The 22,149-nt window shown below is 46.0% G+C and overlaps 1 protein-coding gene across 2 annotated transcripts in view; it reads left to right on the forward strand.

The window, feature by feature from the left end:
• Positions 1-22,118, forward strand: part of dmd (dystrophin) — a 128,276-nt gene extending 106,158 nt beyond the window's left edge. For both annotated transcript variants that reach the window (XM_034099168.2, XM_034099160.2), the window contains 16 exons: positions 1,597-1,658; positions 1,754-1,828; positions 2,721-2,922; positions 3,012-3,097; positions 3,229-3,386; positions 10,321-10,487; positions 11,040-11,151; positions 11,672-11,808; positions 12,049-12,087; positions 12,279-12,344; positions 16,201-16,266; positions 17,066-17,224; positions 17,312-17,555; positions 17,900-18,014; positions 18,127-18,216; positions 19,897-22,118. In XM_034099168.2, coding sequence (XP_033955059.1) covers positions 1,597-1,658; positions 1,754-1,828; positions 2,721-2,922; positions 3,012-3,097; positions 3,229-3,386; positions 10,321-10,487; positions 11,040-11,151; positions 11,672-11,808; positions 12,049-12,087; positions 12,279-12,344; positions 16,201-16,266; positions 17,066-17,224; positions 17,312-17,555; positions 17,900-18,014; positions 18,127-18,216; positions 19,897-20,015 — 1,897 coding nt within the window. In that variant the 3' untranslated portion in view covers positions 20,016-22,118. The remainder of the gene's footprint in view (positions 1-1,596; positions 1,659-1,753; positions 1,829-2,720; positions 2,923-3,011; positions 3,098-3,228; positions 3,387-10,320; positions 10,488-11,039; positions 11,152-11,671; positions 11,809-12,048; positions 12,088-12,278; positions 12,345-16,200; positions 16,267-17,065; positions 17,225-17,311; positions 17,556-17,899; positions 18,015-18,126; positions 18,217-19,896) is intronic.
• Positions 22,119-22,149: the final 31 nt, after the last annotated feature.

Consider the following 22,149-nt stretch of genomic DNA (forward strand, 5'->3'; position numbering starts at 1 on the left):
TGATCCTTGCTGAGTGACTGAGCTACTGTTAGTACAGACTCGGAGCTTTGAGGATTTTTAAGTAGCTCTTCACCATGGGACCCCTCTCCTCATTATCTGGAGTGTGAGTATGGGAGAGAGGAGAACAAGGGCGATGCGGGGGGAAAAGCAGCATATGGATTATTGTTTGGCTGCTTTTCACACAAAGGTTAACTGCAGGTACGCTTGTGTACCATCGACTCGACATGTGTGCTTTTAGCATCAGGGGAGGGGTCCGCTTGTGTGACAACGCGCCTCAGGACTGAATTATAAAGCAGAAAACAGTGGAGCAGCGCTGCATTTTTAAAAAGTGGTGTTATTTTTTAGCAGTTTGTTTGGTTCACTATGGATCGCCCTCTTAGCACACCTATTGTTCACATGTATGTAGGCTTCAGGTTGAATGTCACTAAGTACCATTACTGTACTTAAATACTATTTTGACATTGAGTATTTACAGTTTATGCTACTTTATACTTCCACCTACTGCCTTTTTAGAGGCAAATATCTCACTCCTGTTACTGGCTACTTTTTATATACAAAAACACATGATACACATATATGCTTGTATGATATGATGCAGTACTGTACTACTAATAAACCCATTATTTGAAAACATGTGGGAAAAATACTTTAAATCAAGTTGTTCTTGTTTCGCACTCCTTGACTGACACCAACACTAGTTCTTTAAACATCATCATATTCTGTTACAGTACATGGAAGAGAAGCCTGCCGTTCTGAATGCATGAATCACACACATATTCCCCTTTGACTGTTTTAACTGACACACACACTCACAGGCAAGTCTCCTGTGAGTGGCGAGCAGCAGTCACGAGGAGAGGATGTGTGAGGGGAGAATGACACAGCAGCCATGTATCCCTCTGTGTCCTCTTTCTTCCTCTCTTCCTCGATCACGGTAGCTTGTCTTTTTCTAGAATATAGAAGAGAGAAACTAGGATTAATGTCATAGTGTGGGATTCAAAGGAAGCTAATTCATCAGTGCGTATGATCATTTATGTGACAGGCTTTTCCTTGTTTTAGGAAGGCAGTCGCTGGACACTAGTATGATGTTCTTATGCTGTTTAAATAATAGCCTTCAGATTTGACATACATATATGTCTATTTTACACAACCAGTGTTCTATAAGTCCTGTGAATATGGATAATGTACAAGGCTTGAAATACGTGATGTGATGGCAGCGTTAGACAGTCATGGCTGCGGTCCAGGCTCAGAAATCTCAACGATTGGCTATATTGACATTAAACAGACATTCATGGTCCCTGGAGATGTCGGTGTCAATCATTGGATGGATTGCATTTGGTCCAGGCAATCATGTTCCCATCAGGGTGAGATGTAAGGACTTTGACGATCCATAACACTTCCTCTAGGGTCATCATCCAATCAAATATGTAATCATTCAACAATTAACAGTATAACAACATTCTGGTTCCTGCGAAACTCGGCAGTGTTAATTAGCAAATGTAGCGCTATGTTTCATGACCAATAAGGGGAGCTTTAGGAGGATGATCTGTTTGATCTACTCGACATCTGACCATTCCGTCTTTTTTAATCCCTCTCCAGCCACCAGACCCAAACAACATGCTGGGATCATCCCAAGATGGCCGAGCTCTACCAGTCTCTGGGTGAGGTGCCAATTCATACACAGACAGAAATAATGGCGTTACCACCGATGTCTCCTTGCTCTTCATCCCTAACTCTGTTTTTTCTCGCCCTTTAGCCGACCTGAACAATGTTCGATTCTCGGCCTACCGGACAGCCATGAAGCTCAGACGCCTCCAGAAGGCTCTCTGCTGTAAGTACTCTCTATATATAGTTTTCTATACTTCTCCTGAATGTGCATCACATATAGTTCAAGTACGCTCTCTGTGTCCATGGTTGTTTCTCTTATTGTGTTCCAGCCCTCCTACACTCCTCCTTTGTTCTTCCTTTCCACGTCTGTTCTCTTAAATTCACCTCATTTGCCACGGCGTTCTTCTTCTCCATCGTCTCCCTTCATTTCCTCCTTTGTCTATTCTATCTTCCACCTCCTCCTCTTTTTCTTCTTCTCTCTTCTCTTGCCATCTCTGCTCTGATAGTCTGTGTGTGTGTGTGTGTGTGTGTGTGTGTGTGTGTGTGTGTGTGTGTGTGTGTGTGTGTGTGTGTGTGTGTGTGTGTGTGTGTGTGTGTGTGTGTGTGTGTGTGTGTGTGTGTGTGTGTGTGTGTGTGTGTGTGTGTGTGTGTGTGTGTGTGTGTGTGTGTGTGTGTGTGTGTGTGTGTGTGTGTGTGTGTGTGTGTGTGTGTGTGCTCATTCTTCTCGTCTCTCACTGAGGAGTGTGAGCCGCCTACGAGCTGTTACAGTATGTGTGATATGTTTTGGGGCGGATAGCTGGATCGTGCCGTATAGCACATAACACTATTTATGGAAAGGAGGATATCAAAATAAATATATCTTAAACAATGTTTTATTATGGAAATAGTCTTGTTTTTATTTGCATTTCATTTGATATTGAGTACGTCCGAAAGTGATGTAAAGTAATCAGATTACATTACTTGATATAGTGATACTAAGATTAGGTTACTGAATACATTTCTAAAGTACCCCTCCCAACCTTGTAGTGGACACCTTAAGGTCAGCAGCTTTTGATGGAGGACAGTGAGCTCAGCTGTGTGTCTGCTAACCCACAATCCTCTGTTTCCGGGTGCAGTGGATCTGCTGAGCATGCAGATGGCGTGCGAGGTGTTCGAGCAGCACGCTCTGAAGCAGAACGAGCAGCTGCTGGACATCGCGCAGCTGGTCACCTGTCTGACCAGCCTGTACCAGCGGCTGGAGCAGAGCCACTCTCACCTGGTCAACGTCCCGCTGTGTGTGGACATGTGCCTCAACTGGCTGCTCAACGTCTACGACACGTACGTCAAGTACAAGCACAACGTCGTAGTAGTATAGTCGGGGTTAGATGGAATTCATGCTCACATGTTTGTTTTGTTTGTTTGGTCAGTGGTCGCACCGGAAAGATCCGAACCCTGTCGTTCAAGACTGGAATCATCTCACTCTGCAAGGCTCACCTGGAGGATAAATACAGATGTAAGTCACTCACACACACATTAGGCACTTTGATGACAAACAATTACAATATTTGAGGTATAACCCACCTTTGGGATGCATGTAGTAATGTATGTGGTAATCTTGTAACTGTCTACCTCTCCTCTGTCCAGTCTTGTTCAGACAGGTTGCCAGTGCGACAGGTTTCTGTGACCAGCGGCGCCTGGGCCTCCTCCTCCACGACTCCATCCAGATCCCCCGGCAGCTCGGAGAGGTCGCCTCCTTCGGCGGCTCCAACATCGAGCCCTCCGTCCGCAGCTGCTTCCAGTTTGTACGTAGCTCCCTCACACAAACTCTTCTTTTTTAGCTTTTGGTTTGGAGTTATCTTAGTCATAATAAAGGCACTGCATGATGATAAGAGGACTGCAAAAGCCACATGCACTGATGCCCGAGGCCCTCTTATGAGCACAGTGCACACAATGTCACAATGCTTGTCTAGTTAAAAAAGGGCAAATGGATTGTTGCTCAGTTTAGAGAACAGGACCAAAAAATGATAAAACCAAGGATTATAAAACAAAAGGATAAAAAAAGTTCATGACTCCAGTAAACAGGGCCAGAGTAAGAGTCTTTGCATGAACCACAGCCTGCAAATGATCCCTAACAGCTGCAGAGATGTTGCTGGAAATCGATAGTTACGGCTGTAACTACGGTACTCTGAGTCCCGGATGACCGCCAGAGGCGGTGCTTTAAGCACTGGATATGTCCATCACGCGCATGCGCAGCTCGAGTACCAATAACAACAAAGTCACCTGTGACCCACGTGACACCGGCTATATCAGCCGGTGTCGTCAGAGGATCTGTTCCCAGAATCTTCTCGCGAGCACACAAGAATTCTGAGTGACAGGGAACTCTGGCGGTCATCCGGGACTCATAGACCGTAGTTACAGCCGTAACTATTGTTCTATTTCGTCCCTACTGACCGCCAGAGGCGGTGCTTTAAGCACTGGATGACTTATACCAACAATGTCATGAAGAATCCAAGCCCTTGCTCACCACTGGAAGCAGCGGAGCTCGGCAAAAGGACCATGCCCAAAGAATGGGGAGTGGCGACATTGACCTGATGACAACTGGAGAATGTGCCAGAAGACGCCCACAACGCCGCGGCACAGATGGTCTCCAGGGGCACCCCTCTCAGGGCAGCCCAATATGTTGAGATGCTCCTTGTAGAGTGGCATCTCAGCCTGATGGCAGGGGGCGGCCACTGGCCCCGTAAGCCTGTGAGATGGTATCGACAACCCAGTGGGGCAGCCACTGGTTAGAGGGTATAACCTCCTTTAGTGCCGCCAGGGCAAAATCAAGAGTTGCTCCTACTGCCGTATACAGGCAGTAGCCTTGACATAAGCCCTTTGGGCACCCCCAGGGCACAGCAACTTCGACGTGCCCTACTCCTGAATGTCAAAGCGTGCCAGCTGGGCAGGCTGATTGAAGTGGGTTTGTGGAAGGACCCCGGGCAGAAATGCCACATTTGCCCAAAGGGCAACGCCTGAGAGTCCCATCTCGGGCATGTATTGTTTATGGAGAGGACATGCAACTCCCCGACTCGCTTCCCTGAGGCTATGGCAAGCAGAAATGCTGCCTTCGTGGGCAGCCACCTAAGCCCCACCTGGGCCAGGGGCTCGAAGAGAGGAGATGATAGGGCAGCAGGGGTAGGTCCCAAGCCGGAGCCCTCGGGGCGCTAGGGGGATGCTGCCGTAAAGCCCCTCTCATAAAGAGGGACACCGACCTGTGGCACCCCGCCGTGGCGCCGTCGACCCGAACATGCCGGGCAGAAATTGCAGCCACATAAATTCAGAGTGGATTGAGAACGTCCACTATCTAGAAGGGACTGTTGTCTAAGCAACAACGTACATGCTGTCCCCAAGGAACACGCACATTCTTGCCCCCCAGTTGGGGTAGAAAGTGCGTAAGTGCAAGCTGCACAGCCCGAAGCTCTAGCACGTTGACCTGGCGCGCACTCTCCTGGGCAGACCGCTGACCCTGAACGGTCCTGCCCTGCCGCACTGCACCCCACCCTGAGAGACATGCACCTATGGTGACGGTCTCCTGGCGGGATGGGATGGCGCCCATGAGCACGCCTACCAGGAGATAGGCCCTGCCCCTCCAACGTGACAGAGAGTGGAGGCAATGCTGCGACACCCTGACTTCCCTGTGCCTGTGCCACTTGGCGTCCAAGTGAAGGCTGTTCAGCCACACCTGCATTGGGCGCAACGACAGCGGGCCTAAGGGCCCAGCGGCCGAGGCAGCTGCCAGTCTGCCCAAGGGCCGGAGGAACTAAATATAAGGCACCCTCTTGCCCGGCCCACGTGGAAGTAGGCATCCCTCAAGTCCACGGTTGAGAACCACTCCACCTGTGCATATGCAGTGGTCAGCATATAGAATGGCAGCACCTTCAGGAATCTGTTGATTCCTCTGAGGTCCAAGATCGGGCGAAATCCGCAGACTTTCTTGCTCACGAGAAAGTACGCCGAGTAGAACCCCCTGGGCTAAGCAGAGGGTCTTACTGGCTTGATTGCGTCCTTGGACAGAAGGACGGACAACTCTTGGCCCAGAGCTAGGGCCCCTGCCGGATCGCTGACGACTGTCAATTAGACCCAGCCGAAGGCTAGGGGCCGGAGCTGTGGTCCGTACCCCTGGGTTAAAGTGAAAACCACCTAAGGGACGGAAGTACAGATCGCCCAGTAACTGAGCTGCTGCTGGGAAAGCAGCCGACGACCGCCCCCTGGAGCCTCTTGGGGGGCTCCGGTAAGGCTCTGGGGCACGAGGCCGCCTGGAAGGCGGGCAACCTGGGGCACGAAAGTCATTGGGAGGCGGTTGAGTGGGCCGCTAAGACCTCTGCAGACCACCCCTGTAATCCGGCGGCTGAGTGCGGCTGCTAGAGCGGCCCCTGGGCCTGCTGGGAGTGGGCACAGGTCTGCGAAGACCCGAGTGCTGCTGCCTGGTCTGCCTAGCTTGGGCGGCACGCTCCAGTGCCTCCAGGGCAGCTGACCTAAACAGCTCCCCTGGCTCGACTGGTACGCTACGGAGGACTCTCCTACATGCCTCAGTTAGTGGTGACTGGGCCAGCGAAACCTGGCGACGAGTCTGTACCAGCGACAAGGCGTCCTCATACAGAGGTGTGTCAACCGAAGAAGGGGCGTCAGCGGAAGGAGGTGCGCCAACCAAAGGAGGGGCGCCAACATAAGGAGGGGCGCAAACTGAAGGAGGGAGGGAGGGGGGGGGGCCGCTAGCAGCCCCTACACCGGGCCCAGGCTGAAGGGCCAAGAGGCGACTTCATCATGCCCCTATCGGCAGCTAGCCGATCCACTTTAGTTTCTAGTCCTTCTATTGGGGGGAGCACACATAGCCACCGCTCCCTCAAGTCGCCGGGAACGGCCGAATTGATCTGGAGGAGGATGTGACAAGGAGAGGTGTCTGTTGGCTGCTGCCAGACGTTCCACCTCAGTGATTCTAGCCACTCTGAGCGCCCGAGGCATGCAGCTACAGCTCATGCAGGCGTTTACCGTGAGAACCTCCCTCAGATGCTCGCATTTCGTCCCCACTGACCGCCAGAGGCGGCCGAGGCAGGAGGGGCAGCGGTCGTGGCCGTCCTCGGGCTCAAGAGAAGCCATACAGGCGCTACATGAATGAACCATTCTGTAGGTATCCAGATGCAGCGTAGCCGGGTGCGGGAACACAGCCTTCACCAGCTACCTGCTTAATGGAAAGAGTAGAGCGTTGCTGCTACTCGCCGAACAGAAAGAGGGATGTAATTACACCCACGTTACCGGCAGAGGGAGCTGGAGCGAGAGCACTGCCTTCACCTGGCTGGATTAATAAACACGGCAGTTCAGCGTCTACCAGGAGCAGGGGCGAGAACACTGCTGGCTGAGTTAGAGACGAATGCCAGATGCAGCATAACCGGGAGCGGGTGCGGGAACACAGCCTTCACCCGCTACCTGCTTAAACGAAAAACAGGGCAGTTCCGCGTCTACCAGGAGCGGGGGCGAGAACACTGCCTTCACTGGTTGAGTTAGAGCCGAATGCCAGATGCAGCGTAACCGGGAGCGGGTGCGGGAACACAGCCTTCACCAGCTACCTGCTTAACAGAAAAACAAGGCAGTTCAGCATCTACCAGGAGCGGGGGCGAGAACACTGCCTTCACTGGTTGAGTTAGAGACGAATGCCAGATGCAGCGTAACCGGGAGCGGGTGCGGGAACACAGCCTTCACCGGCTACCTGCTTAACGGAAAAACGAGGCCGTTTGGCGTCTACCAGGAGCGGGGGCGAGAACTGCCTTCACTGGTTGAGTTAGAGACGAATGCCAGATGCAGCGTAACCGGGTGCGGGAACACAGCCTTCACCGGCTACCTGCTTAACGGAAAAACGAGGCCATTTGGCGTCTACCAGGAGTGGGGGCGAGAACTGCCTTCACTGGTTGAGTTAGAGACGAATGCCAGATGCAGTGTGAGCGGGTGCGGGAACACAGCCTTCACCGGCTACCTGCTTAACGGAAAAACGAGGCCGTTTGGCGTCTACCAGGAGTGGGGGCGAGAACTGCCTTCACTGGTTGAGTTAGAGACGAACGCCAGATGCAGCGTAACCGGGTGCGGGAACACAGCCTTCACCGGCTACCTGCTTAACGGAGAAACGAGGCAGTTCAGCGTCTACCAGGAGCGGGGGCGAGAACACTGCCTTCACCTAGCTGGGTAAAATAAAGAAGCTTAACAGTATACGCAAGACGTTAGCCGAGCGGCTGCTGCTAACAATCAAGCGAGATTAAGTCAAATAACACACATGTTTAAGACCAGATAACTAGCTTCTAAAGAAGAGAACAGCACAGAGCCGTAGTTACAGCAGTAACCATGGCCAGGGCTCACAAGGCATATAACCATAGTTACAGTAGTAACTATGGCCAGTACTTACACAGCTTAGAACCGTAGTTACAGTCGTAACTATGGCCAGAACTTACACAGCATAGAGCCGTAATTACAGTAGTAACTCTGGCCAGTACTTGCACGGCTTGGAACCGTAGTTACAGTAGTAACTATGGCCAGTACTTACATGGCTTAGAACCGTAGTTACAGTAGTAACTATGGCCAGTACTTACACAGCATAGAGCCGTAGTTACGGTATTGACTATAGCCAGTACTTGCACGGCTTGGAACCGTAGTTACAGTAGTAATTATGGCCAGTACTTACGGCTTAGAACCTTAGTTACAGTAGTAACTATGGCCAGTACTTACACAGCCTAGAGCCGTAGTTACGGTATTGACTATGGCCAGTACTTACACGGCTTGGAACCGTAGTTACAGTAGTAATTATGGCCAGTACTTACGTCTTAGAACCATAGTTACAGTAGTAACTGTGGCCGGTGCCTAAAAGTGTCAGCCAAACGGCTGCCCACTAGACAATATAATATTGGGAGGATGAAATCCTCCTTAATGGCCATACATGCAGAGCACACAGCACACACAGTGAAGATTGTTCTCTGCATATCGTCCTAGTGCTAGGAGTCTAGTACTAGGAGCAGTAAATACAACGATATAGCGCTACTGCAACCATACCATGCGTTTACCGGGAGCGAGAGCACTGCCCTCACCGGCTGAGTTAAATAATGAAGCTTAACAGTACATGCAATGTGTTAGCCAAGCGGCTGCTGCTAACAACCAAGCAACCAAGTCAGAACATAATGTTAAGACTAGATAATTAGCTTCTAAGAAAGAGAACAGCCTGCATAGAACCGTAGGCCATGGTTACAGTAGTAACCGCATATGCAGAGCACACAGCACCCGCAGTGAAGATGTTCTCTGCATATCATCCTAGTGCTAGGAGTCTAGTACTAGGAGCAGTAATACAACAATCTAGCGCTACTGCAATCAAACCCTATGTTACCGGGAGCGGGAGCACTGCCCTGAGTTAATAGTTAAGCTCAACAGCAAGGTGTTAGCCAAGCGGCTGCTGCTAACAATCAAGCGACCAAGTCAGAACACAAATGTTAAGACCAGATAATAGCTTCTAAGAAATAGAAAGTACTTACCTTACTCTCTGCATCTAAACGAAAAACGGGTTTAAAGTATGGCTTTCCATAGTAAATTGAATGAGGGACACAAATGCTAATGATAGCTCGGGCACAACGCCACAAGCAGAACTTTCAAAAGAGCATAAGGGAAACTTTATGGGAGAGGAAGCGGGAACACTGTTGTCACCAGAAAGTCTAAGCCAAACAAAAAATAAGATGGCAATCAGGACAACTTGGCTGGGAGAGGGTGCGGGAACACAGCCATCACCAGCAACAAGCTGACACAAACCTGTCTGTCGAGGCTCTGCACAGCGCACAGCCGGCCACAGCTCCTGGAGGACGCGTTAACGACCCGTAGCTCCGACTGTCAGTCGCGAAGCTGCACGCGGCCAGCTGCTTGCAGAGAAATCCCTCAGATCAAACGTTCAAACCTGAACGCTGTAGGCTACAAAAATGTAGCCACGGTACCCTCGCGCAGCGAGAAGATGAAAGGGAACAGATCCTCTGACGACACCGGCTGGTATAGCCGGTGTCACGTGGGTCATAGGTGACTTTGTTGTTATTGGTACTGGAGCTGCGCATGCGCGCGATGGACATATCTAGTGCTTAAAGCACTACTAAGACACACACACACATGAGATGGACCATCTCATCTTATGTAGCCCTAAAATTGCTGGAGTTAGCTTAGCATCATCCCAGCTGCTCCCTCCCCCAGTATGCATGTGGGCGTGAGACAGAAAGAGGGAAGGGGGGGGGGGGGAATTCCATGGAAACTCCAAAGCCCCGGAGTTCCCAAAGTCCCTGCTGAGCAGAGAGCGGTGGATGAAGCCAACATGTTGTCTCTGGGTAATTTTCCCCGTCTGTCCAACTCTTTTATTTATAGCAAGAGAGTGTTTTTAACAGTCATCATGAAATGGTTTATTTGCTTGGGACTATTTTCAGCGCCGTATTTATCAATATTTGGGTCTCTTCTCTAATATCTCTGGTACAGGAAGTCGTATCTAGGATTGAGTCAAATGTGTGTGTTCAAAGGGGATAAAGAAATGGGTTTTTAACAGTTTTTTGACAAAAATTCTACTTTTAACGATTACAGAGACTAAAGAGATATCAAGCTCGGATACAGACTAAAGACCCATTAATAGTATACAATCAGGTCATGTTTTGATTGATTTACACACTATGCTCACCATGACTTCTTCTTGTCCAGGCCAACAACAAACCGGAGCTGGAAGCGGCCATGTTCCTGGACTGGATGCGCCTGGAGCCTCAGTCCATGGTCTGGTTACCCGTCCTGCATCGCGTGGCCGCTGCAGAGACCGCCAAGCACCAGGCCAAGTGTAACATCTGCAAGGAGTGTCCCATCATCGGGTTCAGGTGCGTACAACCATAAAGCATCACCACTCCTCATGCACAGCGCCAATGTGCCTTAAGGAACACATGTTTCCACATGTAATCTGCAGAATTGAAGCCATTTTGCCCCAAAATATTATTTTACAAATCAAAAGAAATGAACAATATTTATATAAACATGAGAAGTAGCAGAGCAATAGAGCAGCCTATGAGTACGTATAACTGATTGATGGTGTGATTATACTGGCTGTTATATGTGTAGCCTCAGCCCTTTAATGCTCAGGAAGCTTTTCGTCCCACTTCAGATTGAGCCCTTAAAGGAGGTGTGTCTGTGCTATTCTTGACAGTGATACATTTTAATGAAGGGAATAAATATGTCATTTAGTTACTTGGCTGAAAGAACTTTAACTACTCCTACTCTGGAGAAAACACAGCCATAAATCCCCCTTTTATTTCCTCCTGCTTCTCCACCTTCTCCCTTTTTCTCCTTGCTCTCTTTTCTTTTCACTCCCACGTCTCTCCTACCCTCCTCCTTTTGTCTGGGCTTTCTTGACCTCCCCTGCTGTCCGTCCCCAGATATCGGAGTCTGAAGCATTTCAACTACGACATTTGCCAAAGCTGCTTCTTCTCCGGTCGCGTCGCCAAGGGACATAAGATGCAGTACCCCATGGTCGAGTACTGCACTCCGGTATGAATGTATTTATATTCCTGCTCTGCATTGTGTGTAGGAAAATTGGGATAATGGAAATGTTAGGGTGCCAGACTTCTTGAATAATGTGCTTGCGCTGGTTATGAAGTGAAAACCATATTCTAGGCCTCTGCACTTCAGAGTCTTCATATAAAGGACTCACTTTAGCCTCCAAAGCTAACTTCACTCGCTAGATGTGTGAATAAGAGCAAAAGGGCTTGAAATAATAGAGACGTGTTCTACAAGGTGTGTGTGTGTGTGTGTGTGTGTGTGTGTGTGTGTGTGTGTGTGTGTGTGTGTGTGTGTGTGTGTGTGTGTGTGTGTGTGTGTGTGTGTGTGTGTGTGTGTGTGTGTGTGTGTGTGTGTGTGTGTGTGTGTGTGTGTGTGTGTGTGTGTGTGTGTGTGTGTGTGTGTGTGTGTGTGTGTGTGTGTGTGTGTGTGTGTGTGTGTGTGTGTGTGTTTGCTTGCGCCCCACTTCCATGAATGAACAATGCACCCTTTGTGCCCTGTCTCTCTGCAGACTACGTCAGGGGAGGATGTCAGGGATTTTGCCAAGGTGCTGAAGAACAAGTTCAGGACCAAGCGCTACTTCGCCAAACACCCCCGCATGGGCTACCTGCCCGTGCAGACCATCCTGGAGGGGGACAACATGGAAACGTGGGTCTCACACACACAGATCATGCTAACAACATTGCACTGAAACACCATAAAGAGATAAGCATCTTAAGAGGATGAATACTTAAGATTATGGAAATCCACATCATACTAGTGTTGGCTCTAAATACACATACGTGTGCTTTTGGCTCATAATGACCAATGATGACTCTGCCCTTCATGATTCAGCTCCCATCATGCCTTGCTGTGATGTGTCATCATCTGTGTTTTTTTGTCTTTCAGTCCTGTTACCCTGATCAACTTCTGGCCTGTAGACCATGCGTGAGTACCTTACACACACACACACACACACACACACACACACGCACGCACGCACTTTAACATATCATGTTAAAGTGTAATTGGATTATCCTGACATTTTTCGTGAAAACTAATTTATTGGCTTTTAACAGACAAACGTTTCCATGAAAAAGTGTCAAACCTTAGTTTTCCATTCTCTCTCTGTGTCGCAGGCCTGGATCGTCCCCTCAGCTCTCTCACGACGACACACACACTCGGATCGAGCACTACGCCAACCGGTAACACACTCTTTGCAGTCACAGCAGCTCCTCGCAGCGTAGCCTCGGTGTTGCCAGCTGAAGTCACCTTCGCTGTGATTCCAGACACCAGACACATTTGGATTGATGTGATGGAGAATAGAAAAGCTAAATCCCAGCACACTTCTTCCCCCCGCTGTGTTCATGCAGCCGTTAACTCGCAGGGGATCGGCTGCCCTCATTCCTTGCTGCCGTGTTTCAGGGGAACTCTGGTTCAGCATTTCCTTTTTATTACACTTAATAGATGGTAACGCTGATTATTAAAGAGCTTTTTTAATTCTTTAGTCACATATGAGCGCTGTGTAAAGTCACATCATTCTCATTGACCTACTCGGGCATGTTTGAGAGACTTAAAGCAATTGTTTGCAACACAGTGAGTCTACATAAGTCATCTTTAATCTTAACACTACAGATGTGAACCAACTTTCAAGCACCCGTCATATACAGCCAGTTCAATGGTATTCTATGTTTAATAATATTTCACTGATGGGTTAAAGGTACAGGAAACTAAACTCTTCCATCTACATTAAGGTCTATACGTTACTGTCCCAGGAATTTAGTAGAGATAATATAACCCACAGAGAGAATGTAAGTAAAGAAACAAGAACAGCAACTGATGCACTTTATAATCAGTGGTGCATTCGAGTACCTTTTAAGAGCTAGAACAACTCATTCTAGATGATTATTCAACATATGAATGGCTGTATATGTTAGTGTTTTGAAAGTAGTTTATGCATGATTGTTGAATCTTTTTGGGATACCTTGATGAACTATATTATAATGTGGTATCACCAGGCACTTTATGTGACGTCTCCATCTAGTAAGGTCGTATGAAGTGTCATAGTCAATGTTTTACCTACAGTCGACGAGGGTTTATCAAAGCAGACAGGAGTAGCCTCAGGATGCTAAGCTATGTACTGCTGAGGACCGCCCGCCTCAACAATATCAGTTTTACTGCTTTACCATTCTGTTGAGCTGAGCACTTTGTAATCCTGCCAGACCAGCAACCCTGTGTCCTGCAGGGTAAAATCATGTTTTTTGTCAAAGGAGTCCGTCGGCTTTGAAGAGAACATAAAGGGTTCAGTTCCCCCTTGAAAAAGGCTGTCTGACAGCGAGGTAAAGCAGTGAAAATATTCTAAATATAGCGTGCACATAAGATGATATTGATTTTTCTTAGCTTCCTGCAGGTGCTCCTGTCTGTGTCTCCAAACTTGGGGAGTGCCGAACGCCATCTACTGTAGGAGAAGTACCTTATGAAACCCCACTTCAAACTATCCCTTTTAAAAGTGAAATCACGGCAGGGGTTTTAGCATAAAAGAAAACTGTACTTACATATGCTTTTAAATGTGCTACAATTATTTTACTAGCCGGGTAATAATGACACATTTTCAAGATATCCCTTTGCATATATTAGAATCTGTTAACATGATCAAGTGATGCATTGGCTTTATGGTGAATGATCCATAATAGCATATGCTAATGCTCCTGAGATGTTGCCTGTGCCATCCAGTTCACCAGCATGTGCTTTAAAACGTCATTAATGATGAACTCAGAGGAGAGAGATCCCTCAATGCAAAACGTCTCAGTGTTGTGCAGTGACGCTTACTGCTCCCAGAATGCACCACTGAGGAACTAGAAGCAACATCAACCCTAGTGAGTCAATCAAGCAGGCAATCAATCCCTTATTGAATCAGTCACTTACTTTGCCCCACTGGAAATGCCCCCCCCGCCCCTGTATTTTTATTGGTACTTTTACTCAAGTAAAGGATGTAAATACTTATTTTCCCTCTGTGCATTCCTCAGTGGAGTCAGTGTGAGGCTGAACCTCTGACTAGTGTTAATTTCGTTGACTAAAACTATGATGAAATATGTTCGTCAACGACCTTTTTTTCCATGACGAAAACGAGACGATGACGAGACGGCACCGACGGCAGTAAACAATAACTGCAACAAAATCATCATGCAATATCGTTGACGAAAAGTGACGAGACGAAAATGTAGTTTCCTAAATAAAAACTATGCCAAAATCTCTCTTTACTTTCGTTGACGAAAAATGAGGAGACGAAATATTATTAAAGATAACGTTACATCTCTGATAGTCAGTTTTTCTCCCAGCAGTTCCATTTCCGGTGCTGCGGCAGAGCAGCAGCTGTGTGTCGGTGCTGCGCGACTACAGATTATTCAATTATTAATTAAATATTTTGTTTTGTTATCGCATTCATTTGTATAGTTCTGTATCATCTTTTGTTTAATTTGTATTTTCTTTGGTTTTACACGCTCGAAAAAAAATAAACTAAACAACGAAAAAGTCTAAAGCCACCGAGAAAGAAACAATGTGATATTTGGGCCCATTTTCGCTACAATGAGGCGGAGAAAAAAAGTGAATGCATTGTTTCATCAGAAGGGAAGCAATGTGGCCATAACACAGCTGCTAAAAACACCACAAACCTGACCAGCTACTCTCTGCAAAGCTTCGTAATCATTCAACCTGTGTTTTTCATCAAATAAGGACAAGATATAATCCTATTTATATATACTAAAATGACAAATTATTGGTTTTGGCTAGTTTGACTGAAATGTTCTATATAATCTGATGACTAAAAAAGACTCAACAGTTTTCCTTGACAAAAAGTAATTAGTTTTCTTTAATAAGACTAAAATGCTCAGACTTTTAGTCGACTAAATCTTGACTAAATAAAAACAGGGTGAAGGTGACTAAATATGACTAAAACTAAAAAGGAAATTTAACACAGGACTAAGACTAAAACTAAATAAAAAAATAGCTGACGAAATTAACACTACCTCTGACCCCCGCCAGAGAGTGTTTGGCACGACTCACTGTTGCCTTCGGGATAACACACATACACACGTATAAATACACTGACACAAACACATGCTGAGTCACACTCCCCCTGTCGCGCATAGATCTGTTGGATTCCAGATAGCACGATTTAAAGGGAGGTGGTAGGGCGGAGAAGTAACATCATTAAGCCTGGAGTGATCCTCCGAACCACGAGGTTATCTTGTTTCTGTAGCGCAGCAGATTATGAGCACAAACACACACCGACCTGTCACACTCCATCTGCCTAAACACTCAGTGCCAAGCTTCTTTTTTTATCCAAGCTGATAAAGCCCCGAAATCTCTTTATGCTCTGGGTACACACACCAACCACCGGCACCTGATCTAGTGGAGATAGCGACACGGCGATTTAAATCTCTGGCTTTTTGCTTCATCATGATAGAAGAACAGCCGGGAGTGTGTTCACAGGGCTTTAGTTGGTTTATCCTTTTTGTGATTCAACAATATTACGTAACACATGGTTTTTACTTATTTCCAGTGCCACCCATATAGCTATTCACCCCCCTTGCCCCTATGCAAAAAGTGGAGATAAATGGAAAAATAAAAAATATACCATTCAGAGACATATCTCAAAATATAGACAAATAAAAACCCAAATGTCGTAGTATTTTCGATTCCCACATGACATACAGTTCTATTGCAGTGTTTGTGACTAATGAGATTGCTGTAAATCAATGTTTTAAAGGCTGTCAGACAATTAAGTCAAAGCAAACAGCAGTTTACGTGTTAGTTGTCTGCCAGTTGCCACTTTCACAAGGGTCCTTTAAGGCAATATAAGCCAACTTGTAAAAAAGGTGCAACTTGAGTTTATAGTGCATCAGTTGTAAACGCTATCAAATAAAATGCAACAGAGTGACGCTTCCAGAGGGATGCACACGGGGTGAAATGATTACAGCCTATGCCGGAGCAAAGGAAATCCTAACTCTGCTGCGTGTGGTTCTGGTACTGACTGCTCTGTTTCTCCCCCCCCCTCCGCAGGTTAGCAGAAATGGAGAATCGTAATGGCTCTTATCTGAATGACAGTATCTCACCCAATGAGAGCATGTGAGAACCGCTTTCTGTTTGATTGCTTTGATTGGCTGTGTGTCAACTGGCTCCACCTTCTTTGTTTACATTGGCTCATTGTGATGACTGTTACATATGCTCAATGTTCTGGATACAACCCCATGTTGTGGTTTTTATTGTGTTTCTATCTTCACATATTTAGATTTTGGGGAATTTGATCAATCTATTGATAGTCTTAGAAGATACAATTCTTGATTCTTATTTGAATAGATTTTTCCCTCACTGTCCCTGGATTACAACCGTCCATGAACTATGTTATATATTGTATATCCTAAGTCTGTGCGTTCTATATTTAGTCTAGCTGCAAGTGAATGTCCCATCAGGGGCAAAGAAGATCAAAGTTTGTACAATAAGTGCTAGGAGTCTGACATGAAAACGTAACCCTGTAATTAAAGTAGTACACATATAAATATATCCCCATAACTTACAAGTGGAATGATGAAGAGAAAAAGATGAGCAGGGAGCATCGAGAGACTGAGAGCTTAACACTGCTCCCGTAATGAGTTTTACTTTCATGTGAGCAGTAATCTTCTGCAGCTCCTACAGTGTTCACAATGAACGAGCTGAAGGCAGGGCAGTGAACGCAGCAGCATCTCAATACCTGGCCCAATTAACATCGTCGCAACAACCACACAAACACTTCCTAAAGTGTTCCAAATTTCTATCTAATGTCCAGAGAAATGTGTTGTTCAATCCCCTCTGTTTCATAGATTCTTCTTCTGTGGTGTTTTTTTCGTTTCTCTTTCAATTAAATCATTTTCTCTGTCTGTGTGTGCAGCGATGATGAGCACATGTTGATCCAGCACTACTGCCAATCCCTGAACCAAGGCTCTCCCCTCAGCCAGCCCCGCAGCCCCGCCCAGATCCTCATCTCCATGGAGACGGAGGAGAAGGGGGAGCTGGAGAGGGTCCTCAACGACCTGGAGCAGGAGAACATGTGAGTGACAGGACAGAGTGACCTTTCCCCATAGCTGTGTGTTTATTACTTCACATGTGACTGATCCTCCTGCTGACCTCTCCACAGGAAGCTGCAGTCGGAGTACGACCGTCTGAAGAAGGCCCACGACAGGAAGGGCCTGTCCCCGCTGCCGTCGCCCCCGGAAATGATGCCGGCGTCGCCGCAGAGCGCCCGCGACGCCGAGCTCATCGCAGAGGCCAAACTGCTGCGTCAGCACAAAGGACGCCTGGAGGCCCGCATGCAGATCCTGGAGGATCACAACAAACAGCTGGAGTCACAACTACACCGCCTCAGGCAGCTGCTGGAGCAGGTACACACACACACACACACACACACACACACACACACACACACACACACACACACACACACACACACACACACACAACTGGAGCAGGTTCATACACTGGAACACAACATGGAGCCGGTACAGACACAGGAACTCACAAACAGAAGCACCCAATTTTGTAATAATGTCTTTAAAATGCCAGAAAATGTAATAAAATCCAATGATGTTATAACCTGACCAATAATGCAATAAAGCTATAATTTTCTTTTATAGTTTATTTCATCAATGTTGACTCCTGTAATTAAGCTGTGTGGCTTGGATGCCAATGTTTATTTAATTTGTGTGTGCGTGTGTGTGTGTCTCAGACGGACTCCAAGGTGAATGGTACCGCCCTCTCTTCCCCCTCCACCTCCTCGCAGCGCTCCGACTCGTCCCTCCCCCTGCTGCGTGTGGCCGCCAGCCAGACTAATGACACCATGGGTGAGAACACACACATCTTAAACTTACAATGAACTGCTTTAGTGGGTGTGAGACCATGACTCAGCATTACTTTCAGCCGCCTGTAGTTCTAAAAATGGTCTTCCTGTTTCAGGTGATGACGAGCTGTCCAGCCCTTCCCAGGATGCATCTGGTCTGGAGGAAGTGATGGATCAGCTCAACAATTCGTTTCCTCATAGCCATGGTACAGTACACTAACACCACCATTTCTTACATGCAATATTTTCTCTATAAGCTCCAATCAATAGATACAATTCTACTATATTTCCTGAAAAGTAGAACAAAAATGGGAGAATGAATCCTTTCTTAAGGGATACAACTTAGAGAAAGGTCAAACTGGCAACTTTAAAGTCAGTAAAAGTGGAGAGATAACTATTATGAACTAGTTTACATGCTTAATAAATAAAAAACATATACAAAATGGCCATCACTGTTTTAAGATGTGCATAATCAAATCACTTTCTGACCCTAAATTGAGTTACATTAGTCCTTAAATGAAGCATTACCCCCCCCTTTCTTTTTCTCTATTAGCGACACAAAGCTGATTTGTTTCCCTCTTTCTGCCTTTCTTGTCTTCCTTTCCTTGTTTTCTCCCTGAGCCAGGAGGAAGAAGGGGATACCCGTGAGAGGTTAGTTGCTCACCTTCCTCCATCTCCACCTCCTCATCATGCAAAAGCCATGTTTATGCATGCACCACTATCAGAACAAAAACTCACAAGACGATTTCATAATTGGTTTAATAATGGGAACGGCTGTTGTATTCGGTGCAAAAATAAACAACAGAGTGGGACGTCATGGTGAACATCTATTATCTTTCCTCCCTCCCTTTCACTGCCTTTAATTTCCTTTCCCTCCTCTGTCTCCTGACGCTCTGTTCTCACAGTAGGTGTGTGTGTGTGTGTGTGTGTGTGTGTGTGTGTGTGTGTGTGTGTGTGTGTGTGTGTGTGTGTGTGTGTGTGTGTGTGTGTGTGTGTGTGTGTGTGTGTGTGTGTGTGTGTGTGTGTGTGTGTGTGTGTGTGTGTGTGTGTGTGTGTGTGTGGTGTGTGTGTGTGTGTGTGTGTGTGTGTGTGTGTGTGTGTGTGGAATGAGGGGATGTATTAATGTCACACATCAGTTCACAATGTGGGGGTTGACAATAACATGCAAGGCATTCATCATATTTTGTTTCGAATGGTGGCTTCCAATAACGTCTCCTTTAGAACAGAGCATTAGAATACCTCCACAATGTAAGTTTAGTTACTGTCACATGTTTATTTTTCTATGCAGTCCATTGTCTCTGTGTGCTTTCAGTGTAGCCTCATAACCAGACGTTTCACTACATTGATTTGTTTCATCTGTTTAAAATATGAGCGTCCATAGAAATGGAACCAGGCCCTTTTGTACTTGAAGCAAAATATATGCAAGAGGAAGTTTGATATACGTATTATCAACCATATAGAACAAATAGATAGTAAACCCATGTGTTGAAGCTATTCATTCTTTTTTAATATCTAATAGTCATTATTGAGTTGATGCTTTTATTTTGAATGCAGCTTCAGGCACCAGGGGATTTGTTATTTATTGGAAGACAGATGGAGGAAAGACGTGTTGTTTTACCAGGGTAAAAGGGAAAGTAAAGCCATTTTATTTTATGTTTAAATCATTGGACATAAGACATTGGGCTTTATCCCATGTTAGTCACTTCCTGGTGCCTCGGCGACAGATTTAAGGACATTTAGCAGCTACACCATTCAAACGTTTATACTTCTGCGGCCGTTTCTTCATTTGAACTTTACAAGTAGCACCAATACCAGCCGTTTTCAGCTTCTTGTGTCACCTTCGCGGTGTTAGTCAGTGTTTCTGATTGTGTTTGGTCCCTCTCCAGGTCCAGGTGTCGGCAGTTTGTTCCACATGGCCGATGGTGTGGGCCAGGCCATGGAGTCGCTGGTCAGCCTGATGACAGACGAGCAGAGCGCCGAACAGCACGAGGCCCTGCCCTTCTGACCCCCCCTTTATCCCTCCCCCTTCCTTTCCTCCCCTCCTTTCCTACCTATCGCATGCTTTTTCTAGTCAAACAACTGGATTGGAAACACAGTTTACAAAGAGAATATATAAACGTCTATTTTTGTGAAGGATTGCGGTTCCAGCAACGTTAAAAAACAAACAAAAGAAAAACATTATACCTTGTAGATTTAAGTAGTTTCTTAAAACGTCCTGAAGTTGTTTTATTAATAACAGAGGCTGGTTTTTAAACTTCTATGCAATTGTATAAAAAAAAAGAGGGGGTGGGTGCAAAGAGAAATACAAATCAGTGTGTTTAGTGTGGCCATCTTTTTGTAATTGGGGAAACGGCTAAAGCATTTCAGACATTTGTATCAAAAAAGAAAAAGAATGATTGTAATCATAAGGGTGCTTTCTAAGAGGAACATGAATTTCTATAACAGCGTACACTACTGTCAAGGTAATGCAGGCATCCTGGATCTTTACAGTGCGTTGTGTGTGTGTGTGTGTGTGTGTGTGTGTGTGTGTGTGTGTGTGTGTGTGTGTGTGTGTGTGTGTGTGTGTGTGTGTGTGTGTGTGTGTGTGTGTGTGTGTGTGTGTGTGTGTGTGTGTGTGTGTGTGTGTGTGTGTGTGTGTGTGTGTGTGTGTGTGTGTGTGTGTGTGGTGCCTAATTTCCACATTGCATTACAGCTTTGACGTTGCTTTGGCTGACAAACCCCATGTTTGAATCATGCATTCGTCCGTCCGTCGCTCCATCCATCAGTGAGTTCATAATTCCTATGATTTACAAAAGTTTTTATACCTGAATTCGTTTTTATCAGTGTAGACAGATGTTGGAATTGGCCTGATTCAGAACTGAGACACGTCACTACATACCTAATGCACATATTGGGCAAGAATTAGACATCATTTAGATTTTACCCAGATTATCTGTCTCTTAAGCACCAGATAGTCCTAGAGTGTGGCATCCCTACGGAAAAAAATATACATTTTATTTAGATTTTTTTACTATGTGATTCATCTTTAATTAACATATTATTAAAATGTCCGTGCATCATTTTCAAATTTAATATAAATGGTACTTTACCCCAAATTTGGGGGAAAGCTGCAGCTGAAGTATATTTTTTACGCTGATATGTGTCCAGCTTTAAACACACTGACTCATACATTTCCCATAATGCAACTTTTTTGTAGGGGAAAAGGAAGCTACATCTTTTATATCCAAACTGATATTCATCATCAGTTCTGAATCAGGCCTGGACACAGTCCTTCAGAAAGACGTCCTGATTATTGCACTGGTACATCTTTTATCTCTACGATGCTCTCTGAGTGTCTCTTTAGGGCCGGTTGAGGACCCGCGGTACTCTTGAGTGTTGGTTTCTAAGCTGACTGGAGTACTGTAAGAAGAATGTGATTTTAAATCTGCAAGGCTGCTAGCTGAGATTATTTTAAAGGAATTCTTCCGTCTGAACACTAACAGAGACATATTTTAGGAGGCCCAGTAAGCTCTACCTCGTCTAAATTGTCAAAGCCCGGCATTTTTTCTAATGCACTCAACACCTTTCAGATTATTATTTATTAGTTATTTCTGACTCACTGTAGAGCCTCCAATCTGAATGTTCCGATGCATCTCTATCAGAGCTTTACGACCAGTTTCAAAACATTTCACACAAATGAATCAGTGTGCACTACTGTCAGACCTGGGACATACTAGATAGGTGTTTTCTGTGTGGAGGATGCTTTTATTTTAGTGTCTTTTTGTCCTCGGTTAAAAAGCTATTTTGTTTGGTGCCGTGTGAGGTGTTCAATATTAGCATGTGTGACTATATACAGCTCATCCTTCTTTAATGTGTAACCACTCAGAGGTCGCGTTTGTTTTTGGCGTCATATTCTCGCGGCATGATCTAAGAGGCTTTCGTTCTGATCCAGACACTGAATTCGATTTATTTTTCATGTCTAACGTTTGTGTTTCATTCTCGCATCATTTTTTAAATAACACAGTTCAATACTTCACAACATATCAGATTCCACCAAATATATGCCTTACTACTGTATTATAAAATGCTTTACTGTATATCAATAAAGCACGCAGTTATGTTGATTTGATTCTCTGTGTATTGTGTTTATTTTTTGCGGA

The sequence above is a fragment of the Pseudochaenichthys georgianus genome, chromosome 2 (assembly GCF_902827115.2).
Source record: "Pseudochaenichthys georgianus chromosome 2, fPseGeo1.2, whole genome shotgun sequence".
Classification (NCBI taxonomy): domain Eukaryota; kingdom Metazoa; phylum Chordata; class Actinopteri; order Perciformes; family Channichthyidae; genus Pseudochaenichthys; species Pseudochaenichthys georgianus.